Source organism: Periophthalmus magnuspinnatus, chromosome 4 (genome assembly GCF_009829125.3).
Source record: "Periophthalmus magnuspinnatus isolate fPerMag1 chromosome 4, fPerMag1.2.pri, whole genome shotgun sequence".
Lineage (NCBI taxonomy): Eukaryota > Metazoa > Chordata > Actinopteri > Gobiiformes > Gobiidae > Periophthalmus > Periophthalmus magnuspinnatus.
Window position 1 is genome coordinate 20,940,067 of NC_047129.1, and position 13,136 is coordinate 20,953,202.

The window sequence follows — 13,136 nt, forward strand, 5'->3', positions numbered from 1 at the left end:
CCATTTTGCCTTTGGTGACTTTCTAGTTTACTCTGCTTACTATTTTATGTTAATAACTATATTACTACTTTATACTTGCGTATAATTTTTTGAGCGGATGAACGTGGCACATTCAGGGATCTGGAAATTGCACCTAAGGATGAGCTAGATTTGTGCAAGTCCGCAATTCTCTTCCTGATATCTTAGATGATTCTTTTTCACCTTCCCATGATGTTTCACAAAGAAGCAGTGTGTTTCATGTATGCCTTCAAATACATCCACAGGTGTAAGTAACTCAAATGTTGTCAATAAACCTATCAGAAGCTTCCAAAGACATGATGTCATCATCTGGGTTTTCCCAGCTTGTTTAAAGGCATAGTAATCTTACTGTATGTAAACCTCTGACTTCGAAGAAAATAATGAAAAAGCCCTTTCTCATTATTTTGGCATTTAGGAAATAGAAATAATGTTCAGCAGTTACCATGGAGACACAATGCATACATTAGCAAACACTGTCAAAAAAGTTTTAAGGTAGTCTGAAACCCCCCCCAAAAAACAAAAACAAAATCAATGTTCATGTTTTAGGTGTTTGATTTTCAACAAAAATGTCAGTGACAAAAAACAAACAAACTGTTGGCTAATTTTAGCTAGCTTGTGACTGTAAAATGACTTGTTTAACAGCCCAAATAGGTCTTTATGGTCAGAATGTGTTAAAATAGAACAGGAACAGAGCTTCAGACAGGGCAGTGTCTACAGTTAACATCACCCCCATGACATCAGCTGTATCAATAGTGTTTTTTTACACTGACATGATTACTCATTTCTATTTTTCAATTTTGATTATTTGGGCATGATACGAGAGCCTATTTACATCACATGTGTAAAAATTACCCTGGAAGACATGGTTGTGTCCAAACTTGGGGATGTCAGGGTGGTGGGAGATGAAGTCGTCCAGGAAGTCTGTGAGCTGGTAGCCCTGCCGGAGGGTCATGTGACTGCCCTGCAGGTACTGGTGGCACAGGCGCAGGTGGAAGTCATAGCTGAAGGAGTGCACATGCATCAGATCCCTCACTTTGTCACACTCCTCGGTGAAAAGCATGGAGAGCTGCAACACAGTCACCACAAGCAATCACCACAAGCAGTGTCTGAGCCTATGCATGCCCTACACTCCCAATAGGCCCATAAGATTAATTACAATCAAATTTAACTAACTTTAAAAAAAAGAAAGAAATTGTGCTTGTGTCTGCTGTATAGTTATAATCTATGACACCCGTGGATCATTATGTTTTAATTTGGATATATTAAATCATAATATTAATTTAAAATGACTTTATAAAAGAAACAAGTCCACTGACTTCCAAGCCCAATGGGAGCTGACGTCACCACAAATGTTACAAGAAAGCGCCATGAAGCTGTCAGCACCTCCGATGGATAATTGTATATCATGCTACCAAGTAGGTTTTTTTTTTTTTTTTTTCATTTTTTCCCGAATGATTAACGATTGCTCAGACATGCACAAATCACTCCAAATACAACTTTGGGTGAGTACAAGATGAGGGGAAACAACTATAACATGGTTAAAAGCTCTAACATGTTCTCGGGAACATGTTTTGGTTTGAAGTTTTAACCCTGCCCACCCCAGTCCTTTCTGCTGCGGTGATATTGCACCATGACACAGAAACAGGATAGAGTCAATCAGTTGTTTCCTTATAGTTCACCATCTCTCTGCCTACTAGTTGTGTTTTAATCACTCTTGTAAATGCACCATAACAGAAAATCAAGTGTCTGGGATAGTGTCAGGCAATTGGTTTCCCATGATTCTTAGTAACAGGGTGAAAAATAGAACTAACCTGTGGCGTTATAAGGAACTTGTTGCAGAAAGGCAACATAGAAATAGACTTTTAGAATTTTAGACAGCAAAGAAAAAGTGTTGCTACTATGGTTAGAAATGTAAAGGCTGGTTATATTTTGGCTGCTACTGATAAAAAGACACTTCTCCACCTGTGGTTAAAAATGGGGAATTTAAATAAGAGTGACAATTATTATAATCATTTTATAGAGGCAGTCAATTACCAAGTCTTAGTGCAACAGTAATTTCATCTTCCATCACCCATATTGTTAGTGTAACATTCTTGAGGAGATAATACCTAAATAATTATTGCCAGTTTCAAAATGACCAGGTCTAGCAAAGATTCTTTAATCTTTAGCAAACTTGCAGTTGCTGCCCTTTCTCAAAATTAACAATATCCTGGATCCACAGCAATCAGGTTTTAGACCAGACCACAGTACAATCACGGCCTTCACTGTAGTGGCTGATACCATCATTCATACCATGGACAAGAAACAGTGTGGCACTCTTCATTGACTTGTCCAAGACATTTGATACTGTAGACTCGAATATTCTTCTATATAAACTTGTGTCCCTTGGTTTTGATAAGGTTTCTCTAAATTGGTTTGCCTCATAATTTTCCAAATAGATCACAATTAGTAATGGCAGATGGACACATGTCTTCATTGTCAATAATAAAAAAGAGTCTTCTCCCAGGTTCAAACCTTGGCCATTACTTTTTACTTTGTATATTAATATTTTCCCCTGATCTTCCTATTATACTCCCCATTTTTATGCAGATGACACAATTTTGTATTCTATTGCACCTACTGCTCAGGAAGCTCTATCCAAATTAGAAAATGATGACAGTTACTAATAAATCTAATACTGGTTCTAAATTTGTCAAAAATTAAAACTATGCACTTCACAAGATCTCATGTCTGGGGCCCCTACAGGGCGTTGGGCCTATTGCTGCCCATGCACTCATCATTGCAGACTGTTTTGATGAAACTGTGTGCGAAGCGTCACGGTGGAGTCAATGGTGGAAGACGTGCGTGAAGCGCGCAGTTTCGTCTGGAGTCGCTCCTTGCCCTGACTCTAGTACTCATAGGCATGGGATAGTCTTGCCAACATGTCATCATGCTGGGCTTTGCCCATTGACTCAATTTTGGCAAAGGTAGCGCGAAGCGCTCATGTCCCTCAAACAGACTCCTGGCATCGAGCACTATCCAAGCACCCCATATTTATTACTGCTAAAATGAATGGAAGTCAAAGCGAGGTCAATGGGCGACCCCAACGTCATGGTGAAAGACGGGCTCAGAATTTTTGGCATTTTCAAATGTCAAAAATTGCCCCCGTTTGTGCTTACAAAGTCCGATTGGGCTCAAATTCGAAACAGTTGTAAACAGTTCTCACCTAAATTTACTCATTGTGGAAAAAACAAAACTGGCATGATAGCGCCCCAAACAGAATAACAAGTACATTTGCATGGAGATTTATTTTTCTGAAATGTTACAAAATTTAACACAAAATTCCAATTGGTGATCCCAATCAGAAATGTCAGACATCCATGTTTTTTGCACCGTGTTGCTAATGCGATGCGCCAAAGTGCCTATGTTATCCTAATAGGAGTGATCCCAAAATTTCCCATTTATGAGAAAAATATTACTTTCATGGAATAATGTGAAATTTGGCAAAATGACTCTTCATGTCATCCCGATCAAAAAAGTCAAATGGACCCATGTGATACCTTTCACTGGGTTGCCATGGTGATGCGTGAGATAGCCCATGTTATCCTAATGGAAAAATTTCCAAAATTTCATAAATTTCAAAGTCTTTTAATGACTTATTAGCTTCAATGAAGCATGTGAAATTTGGCACAGTGACTCTTCAGGTCGTTTCTGTGAAAGAAGTCCAAGGGCTAACTTTGTATTTTGCACATTGTTGCTATGGCGATGCCTCAAAAACCCATGTTATTGCATTTTGTGCACCAGTGCTTCCTATGTCTGTAGACTTTATAGTGACAAGTACAGCCCAAATCCGCAATAACACGGACACAACTGGCATGTTGGCGCCACCCTTAGAGAGTGCTGGGTCAAGCAAGTGCAGAGCGTGGCTCGCGAGGGCCGTTTGATGCCACTTTTTTTCTGCTCTTAGAGCAGGAATTTGACCTCCTGAACATTTTAAAAACTCATCAAATTTTGCCCAACATTCAGGTCTGCCGAAAAAATTTATTTATTATATGTTGCATAATTGGGCACAAAAAATGGTGCGACAAAGCCACCTACAAAAGTCAAAATACATTATGTCAATAGGAAACGTCCCAACGATTAATCAAATGTGTGACTGAAACAAAACAACTACAGGTATGTTTTGATGGCAACATTCTAACATGGCTTAAAGCTTACAAGAAACAATTTTGCGTAATAGAGGACATTTAAAATACAGAGGAATGTCATGCTGCCTAAAGATACTCTGGACTTTTCCAGACAGACCAAACACAGATTCTCTATTCCTTCTGGGTTCTGTTTCGCTTCAGCCCTGTCGTAGCTCTTTTGAGATGCCATGTACAATATTATCCACAGGCTGAGAGGGCATTTTATTCCCTGGGAGTTTGTGCTGCAGTGGATCATTTCAATTGAAGAGCAGATATTGATCCTATAAGATATGATCTGGAATAGTTGTCTTCTCCCACACCAGTACTTTCAGAAATGTGAATAAAGGCCTAATGGGAGACAAATGATGTCCAGAGGTCTACTTTAAAACCTTTGAAACCATGACTGTGTGAAGTTTTAGAGGATATTTCAGCTGACAACAACAACAACAACAACAACAACAACAACAACAATAAAATTTACAATTACAGAGCACTGCTTACACAGTAACAATAACCCCATCCGCACATGAAAGAGAGGTAGACCCAAGCACACAAGAAATTATATTACAAGTATATGATTATTAAAGAGGGGGCATTTTCCTTCTATGGAGTATTAACTGCTAACACATATCAACATGTTACCTTTTTTCATTTTCAGTAAATATAACATTTTCAAAACACTGTACTGTTTCACTTTAATTTTCATCCCTGTGCTAAGGCACTCCCCAATCAGTATTTCACTAAATAAATTACTGCACGTCACATCAGGTTTGTGAAGTTGCTGTGTACAGTTTTGTATCATGCTTTAGTATATCTATGGAGAATTGATGTGTGGATAACATAAGGTTTGAATAGGGCCCAGGAGAGATTGCTAAATTACTGAAACATCCATGGATGACATTTAAAGCCTCTTCAGGCATGTTTTTGACAAGGGGACGACATAATATGGTAGAAAACACCAATAAGTATAATACACCCTCTTTAATAACAAACACTGAAGCTACAGATTTTGCTGCCCTTTTGACTACATGTGATTGAAAGTTCAGGTGGATAGAAATCCAAGAGATGCATAGATCCAAAGCATCCAGAAGCGTTTTCCTTGTATTGACATGATCACATGAATACAGTGTAACGCATTATTACTTCAATCGGAAGGTCATGCACACTAGCCCTCAGAGACAGACTGGGAACTAGCAAAACAGCCAATCACAGAGTCCCAGCCCCCTGATCCAACAGAGAAGCACAATGTCCATCACATGACCCACTGCCCCACCATCACCAGGACCTTCCAAGCTCACTGCATCATGGGAAATGTTGAGAGCCCAGTCAGATACAGAAGAGACAGAAGCAGACAAGCATTGATTACAGCGGGTGGAGAAAAGTGCGGGGCCAATATGATTAGAGCCCGCCCACAGCCGGCACATACCGCACAGTCAGACACGAGCGAGGCATCTGGGTACGGCCGGGCACGTGGTTTGGCGAGGAGGCTGCCCTGATGGAGCACAAAGTTAAACTCGTAACACAAGTCAAGCTGCTTCTTCTGCTGCAGAGGTACCCCTGGTGGTTTGGTATAGACATGACTGGAGTCTTCTAAGACAAAACTGTCTCTGAATTTTGGTAGAGTGAGTGTTTACCTGGGAGTTGACGGACTGACCCATGGGTATACGGGAACATTCCAGTGCATATTGCTTGACACAGAAGTAACAGCCCTGGACAAGACAAAACACAAAGACTAAACAGGTTTATTCCAGAAGTTATCAAGGGCGTCTCCATTAAAGTGCGTATGACAGGTTTCTCTAATTTACTTTGGTGGGATATTACCTGATGTAAATATAAATGATACCAATCAAGAAGCAATTTGAAAGAAGAAAAAATAAAAAAAGGAAAGTTGAAAAAATTACACAAGTTCTATTTTAGAGTGTTTCATATATACATTAGGGAGAATTCTATCCAAACATGATGGCCAACCTTTTGATTGAATTTGATGTTTTTATGCTCAAAATTATCATCCAATCAGAAAGCAGAGCTCACATGAGTCTCTCATTTGAATTGCCAGTTTCAATGCTGAAATCCAGTTGGTTTAAACCTAAAATGACTCCCTCTGATTTGAATCATCACTACCTAAACCTCAGAACCTTCAGCCAATCATTAATCAGTGCTAGCACAGTGAGTGAATTCAGGAGGTTCTGAGCTTTCTTATGAGGCATGGCCTGTCCTTACATGGATACTGCGAAAAACTTGTATGTGTCGTCTATCTGCAGTTGTGATTGTAGTACCTTTTTAAAACTACAAGAGCCCAGGCTACATACAGTTCACTTTAGAGTTCATTCTTTACTGTGACTGGTTAAATCCAACAGTTATTCACTCAAATCCTGACAGTGACTAACCTGTACTAGGAGTAAGTGGGAAAAAGTGTATAGAAAAGTATAGATATGACAATAAACTGCAAAAAGCATCAGGTCAGAATTCCCACCACTTAATTTTGCTGAAATCTCAGAAGCTCATGGGGAGAACACAAAAAAAAACATCTGTGCTAAGTCACCTGAAAAGCCAGTTCCATGAGAACAATTCCTCCAGGAAGCGCCCTCTGCAGGTGGTAATGTGTAGTTGCTGATGGAGATGTCTAGAAATTGAAGCAAAGAAAATATGTGTAAACTATAACAAACTCCTAAAGGTCCAGGGCCAGTTTACAGGAATTAAATAGAGTCAAACAAACTGAGATTGATCCAAAAAAATGAATTATAATTGCTAGGTTAATTATGGGACTACCTCACATATGTGGCCCATGTTCAACCAGAAAGTAAAATTATGAGCATCAAAATAGTCAGGAAAGGAAAAAACTAGGTAAGAATTTGAACAAAATCTGAGAAATAATAGTTATCTACAATTTAGTGAAATGTAGTCTAACCTGTCAGATTGGTGCAGTGAGGTTTTATGTGGTTACGGAGTGGTCCTAAAGACCACGCTCCCCTGACCTAAAGCCAACAGACTTGTGGTGTGGCAAGTGGGACCAGAAACTATCCAGGAGCTTTGAGAAGCTCTGGTGCAGATCCACATTCACATCAGTGCAGTTGTACAGTGTAAATGAGATGTTAGAGATTTTTGAGTGTGAGAATGACCTTAGGGCTGTCCTCACTCTTCTGTTTGACGTAGGAGAAGGACATCCGACCCTCTGAGGACATGGAGCTCAACATGGCAGCACGGCTCCTCGCAATACTACGGCACAAACCATCTTACACTCAGCATTTTATCTTAAACACAAGCATTGTTGTGTGAGACACTAACCTCCGTGCGGGGGACTGGGGGCGCACCTGCACCAGGATGAAGCCCATACTCTGCAGGTACTGCACATAGTGCTGCAGGAAGGAACAGGACACATCCTCGAGCCAGGGCTCATCCCGCAGGCGGATGGGCAGCATGTCCCCAGAATCAGTGCTGTAGCTGCGGTCTCGGCCAGATGTACTCGAGTCATTGGAGCGGTGACGCTTCTAACAGCAGGACAAATCATCAAACCAGGGTCCCGCAGCACCAGATAACTCAAGACATTCATTTTTGATGATTATTATTTTTCTATTTAAAGGTCCTATATTACACAAAGTTGACTCTTGTGAGCGTTAAGTCATCTTATAATGCTGTTACCTTCTCAAAAACATTCCTGGAGTTGTGTTTTGTTTCATTCCCACAAGTTTAAGTAACCCTTTATTATTACTGTCTACAAGCTCAAAATGCTCTGTTCCACCTTGTGATGTCATGAAGCAGTAGTTTTCAACTTAACAGCTACCTTTTAACTTTAGTTCAGTAAAGATTGGCTATTCTAGGTTTGAAATTATCCAATTAATTCTGGTGAACATATATGGAGTTTCAAAACATAGGGGAGCACTGCCTTGATTTCAACATGACATCACAAGGTAGAACAACGTAAATAGTGTGTTCTGTTTGAGAGATGAAATACATATAAATATGTAGGATTTGAGTGTTAAACATGTGTGAATAAAACAAAACACAACACCTGGTATGTTTTGATGAGAAAACAATATTATGACATAGATGAGACAACAGCACAATATGGTCCCTTAACAAAATCGTTGTGTAATTTCTTAGTATAACTTGGCACTATCCTCTGCTTCCTCCTACTTTTCCTATTAACAATATTCCTCATTCAGTTCAGTTCAGTTCAGTTCATTGCTATTGATAAGTTGCCCTTCTATCCCACACCAAAAGGAGTGGGACAGAGGGACAACTTATGAATGAGGGGATCTGGGTGTTCTGTGCACCCAGATCCTCTCAGACAGGGGGTGTGCTGGTTTCCTGTGAATGTCTGACTAATGTCTGTTTCACGGTTTGATTTTCTAACTTTTGGTTTGTTACATCAACAGTTTTGTGAAGTTCTGTGATTTTGTGTAATTCAAAAATATGTATACCTTTACTATGCATGTACTCTCCACGAGTTCCTTTACTCTGCGCATGTGTACCTTTACTCTGTTCCTCTGCATGTGTGTAGCAGAGTACCTTTACTCTGTGTCTGTGTAGCAAAGAACCTTTAATCTGTGCATGTGTACTTTTACTCTACTTTACTCTGCATGTGTACCTTTATTCTGCATGTGTACCTTTAATCTGCATGTGTACCTTTACTGGAGAATGGATGACTTGCTCTTCCTGAATGTTTTTGCGGAAAAGCGGGTCAAACAGCAGAGGAGTGGCACAGTAGTGGACCAATCTAGACGACTGCTTGAGAATCTCCAGATCTGCTGCCTGAGCACACACATGGAAACACACCATTTTAACAAAGGTTTTAGGACTTTGTGAACACTGCAAAAGTCCTCTGTGACAGCGAACTTACATGCAGTAGTTCCTCCAGTCGGAGATGTTACCCCAGGTGAGACTTATTGTCCTATTGTTACCTTCACAAATAATCATCAGACCATCCTGGACTGGTGGTTATTACTCACCTTTCACATCTGGAAGCCACTGAGGCCCTAGGCCCAGGCTAAGGTATGGAGTGCTCAGTTGTTTATCTGAGGGAGGAGTGAAAGTTATGTCCTAGCTCTTGTACTCACAGAAATGGGCATGTTAGACTGAGCTGAGCGTTGCTGCCAAGTCACAAACAGATTTTCGATCTTCATCTGCTTCTCCAGCTCTGTGACGAGAGCACAGGAATCACAGAAACATGGGACTCTGAATCATGTTAGATGTCTGCATTTATATTACACACTGACATGTTGTCCAGGCTCTTTGCTAGGCAACCTGGCTCTCACCAGATTGATATGTGTAGCCCTCTGAATTGAGTTCTAAGCACTTTGGCTTAATTGGTCCACCGACCCGCTTAACTATACAGCGTGAGTCTCTCAAGATGGATTCTCGTGAGTCTGTCAACTCATAAATATCGCGTATCTTGTTATTTAAGGTTGCTCCCACCCCAAATGTAATGTATTCACCATATTTGCTATATGTTTTATATGTATATGGTTCTTTGGTTTTATATGTATGTGGTTATACCCACAGTAGATCCTCACAGCTTTTCAGTAGAGTGTAATGTGATAAAGATAATGTCAAAATGGATTCCAAATGCTGCAGCGCCTGCCCAGCTGCCGGAGCTGTGAGACTGACCTCTGCGCTCTCCAGCCTTGATGTCCAGGAGTTGTCCCCCGTGTCGAGACACCGCATCCCCCTCGCTCAGCCCGGGGATCGAGCACACGTCCCTCAGAGCCTCGTCAAATGGCAGCAGCTCTGAGGGGAAGTGCAGTGGGGCCAGACTGTGTCCCATGCCCCCCAGTCTGCTCTGGTCCTTACTGGACACTGGGGGCATTGCACTGCGCAGCAGAGCGTCGGGCTCCATGGATGGGCTTAAGAATGGGTTTGGCTCCTGCCAAGAGTCACAAAGAGGAGATAATGTCAAATCATCAGAAAAAAAAGGGTTAGAGACTAGATGACACGGTTACAATCGTAACTATCATTTAAATCCATAGAGTCAAGTTAATAAAGTAAATCCTTCCAGGAGTGACTTTTAGATCACACTTCTCTCCCATTCATTTGAATAATGCAGGCCTAATAATATAGGCCCAGACACTACAGAGTAAGGGGACAGGGCTGTGATAGAGACATACAGGGTTAGGGACAGTCCTGGGGGATATTTTGGGTGAGGGACAGCCTTGTGTGGGGGACAGTCCTGTATTAAGGACATACTGGGTGAGGCGGTGAAGACAGTCCTGTATGGGGGACATGCGGGGTGAGGATGAGGGACAGTCCTGTGTGGGGACATTTTGGGTGAGGGACAGCCTTGTATGGGGGACAGTCCTGTATTAAGGACATACTTGGGTGAGGGGGTGAAGGACAGTCTTGTATGGGAGACATGTTGGGTGAGGGACAGTCCTGTATTAGGGACGTGCTGGGAGGGGGACAGGCTAGTGTGGGGGGTCCGACCAGTGTGGGGCAGAGGCTTGCATGGGGAACAAGCTGGAGGGTTTGACAGAGGACATATTTCAGGCTGATTTGCTGCTCGCTTTTCTGCCTTCTGTCCTCTTTGTGGCTCATGAGTCTTCTATAGTACATCTGTGGTTGTGTTTGTTTGACGAGGGGCTGAGGAGCCCCAAGGCCTGGGCTCTACACATGTCTACGCAGTCCCTGGACCAGTGCACTTATCCTGGCTGACATGTCCCTCATTGCTCCTGCTCTGAGGGTTTACCCTGGAGGGTCCGGGCTCCAGTACTTTTGCTAAACTTACTTACTAGGGACACACATCCTCAGACCAGACTTTTTATTCTGGATGTAAGACTAAAAACTGCTGACAGGCAACACATAAGGACAAATTTGCACAGACAAAAATGCAATCGAGTATGAGGAACGAGGGCAGCTCATTGCCCTGTTATTATGTTCATATCGTATTTTAAGGACAAAATAAGCTAAATAAAAACACCTGGATCCCGTAGAGTGGGTTAATACAAATGTTTTAAGCTCAGAATGACGAGCTTGACACCAGCAGTTAAAGAAAGAGGGGCAAAGTGAAATGGAGCTAGTGGGCTAGCTATGTCTAGAGATATATATGAGGGGAGTAGCTGTTTATGGGGTCTAGCTGAGAGGGAGTACCTGTTTGGGAACTGGCTGAGGGGGGGGGGGGCTGTTTTGCATGGGGGGAGTACCCATCTGGGGTCCGGCTGAGGGGGAGTACATGCTCAGGGTATGACTTACAGCGAGTACCTGCTTGTGGTCTGGCTGAGTGGGAGTACCTGTTTGAGATCCAGCTGGTGGACAGGCGTGTCAGAGAAGCAGTAGTGGTGGAACAGTCCCATCTTCTGGCTGAGGAGGCAGTGGACCACATGGGCTCGTGCATTCTGCCAGTGCACCAGGCGCAGCAGCTCCCTGTTCAGCGTACAGCCCAAGTCCACAGACCAGTTGTAGCTATACAGAGCCACCTGCAGACGAAACCAGTCTGTTACTCCCTGCTAAAGCCGCGTACAGTACAATCAAGATTTTATCTTTGTCCAGTCATTTGACACAGCAAACTTATTACATGACCTGCCAAACCAGAGTCCATTTTGGACTTTTTTCATTTCTCACTCGTGAAGCACACTGTATTTCACAAATCTGCTGAATCATGCAATAAATGTGATACTTTCGCTGAGATGCTCAAAAAAACGAACTTAGGTCTTTTCACATGTTAGTCCGCTCTGTGGACCGCCCCCAGTGCGCATTTGCTTCGGTTTACTTTACTTTTGGGTTGGCTTCACATACACCATGCGTATTCTTGGGAGAAAGCCCCGAGCGCTTCCCCTATATCTGGTGGCCTTTTCTTTCACTTCTGGCTAAACACAAAACAACCTTTATGAAGGTGTTTTTGTAAATGCCTGTTTAAACATTGAGCCATATAACCCTCTTCCATTTCCATTTTTACTCTTTATTATGTTCAAAAAGGGCACACAGAGAATTGGAGAGGGCAAAAAAATATTAGTATTGAATATTAGTATTGAATGTGATCATCGGTGAATACTGATAGACAAATCTGTATGAATATCAGTAGATACCTCTATTGGAACCAATCCCTAGTTTGAGTGGCATTTTTTCTTAATTTTAACACACTTTTTGTCTGTCATTTTTCTGTTCGAGGGTCTGCTTGTTTCCACTGACATGCTATTTCTTTGTTGTAATGTTCCACATGACATTAGGTTAGACTACTGTAATGGCCTGCTCACTGGCCTCTCCAAACGAGCCTTAATACAGCTGCAGTCCATCCAGAACGCTGCTGCTCGGGTCCTGACTAGAACCAGGAAGTACGAGCACATAAGTCCTGTGCTCAGGTCTCTGCACTGGCTTCCTGTAGCTCAAAGAATAGACTTTAAAGCAGCTCTGCTTGTGTATAAGTCTCTCCATGGCCTAGGTCCAAAGTACATCTCCGACATGTTAGTGCCATATCAACCATCTCACACTCTGAGGACTTCAGGGACCGGCCTCCTGCTGGTGCCCAGAGTCAGGACTAAACATGGGGAATCAGCGTTTAAGTTTTATGCAGCTAAAACCTGGAATAGTCTTCCTGAAGATGTGAGACAGGCCTCTACTTTGACAATGTTTAAATCCAGGCTCAAAACGGTTCTGTTCAGCTGTGCATACGACTGAAAGGTTTTTATTCTGCACTCTTCTCTTTTAATGGTAAATTTATGATGATTATTTGTGATTATTTATGTTTTGATTTGTGTGATTTTAATGTCTTTCTTATTCTGTAAAGCACTTTGAATTACCTTGTGTACGAATTGTGCTATACAAATAAACTTGCCTTGCCTTGCCTTGCCTTGCCTTGCAGAACGCATATTGTGCTTGAGTCTGCTATACAGTTATAATCTATGACACCTGTGGATCATTATCTTATACTGACACTCGCGTTAGAAACTGTGGTGCTCAATGGGAGCTGACGTTGCTGTAAACATCCCCATAACAAAGAGCCGCAAAGTTGGCAGCACCTTT

At 41.9% G+C, this 13,136-nt stretch overlaps 2 protein-coding genes across 2 annotated transcripts in view; one reads left to right on the forward strand and one right to left on the reverse strand.

Moving 5' to 3' along the window:
• szt2 (SZT2 subunit of KICSTOR complex) overlaps window positions 1–13,136 on the reverse strand; it is a 99,644-nt gene that overhangs the window by 7,229 nt on the left and 79,279 nt on the right. Inside the window, exons 59-68 of the mRNA XM_055221041.1 lie at window positions 11,408–11,593; window positions 9,792–10,047; window positions 9,242–9,321; window positions 8,811–8,936; window positions 7,470–7,672; window positions 7,304–7,400; window positions 6,727–6,807; window positions 5,819–5,893; window positions 5,611–5,676; window positions 871–1,084 (exon numbers count right to left, since the gene is read on the reverse strand). Coding sequence (XP_055077016.1) covers window positions 871–1,084; window positions 5,611–5,676; window positions 5,819–5,893; window positions 6,727–6,807; window positions 7,304–7,400; window positions 7,470–7,672; window positions 8,811–8,936; window positions 9,242–9,321; window positions 9,792–10,047; window positions 11,408–11,593 — 1,384 coding nt within the window. The remainder of the gene's footprint in view (window positions 1–870; window positions 1,085–5,610; window positions 5,677–5,818; window positions 5,894–6,726; window positions 6,808–7,303; window positions 7,401–7,469; window positions 7,673–8,810; window positions 8,937–9,241; window positions 9,322–9,791; window positions 10,048–11,407; window positions 11,594–13,136) is intronic.
• The window catches only part of dohh (deoxyhypusine hydroxylase/monooxygenase), a 272,673-nt gene that overhangs the window by 4,861 nt on the left and 254,676 nt on the right, over window positions 1–13,136 (forward strand). The gene's annotated exons all lie outside the window — the stretch shown is intronic.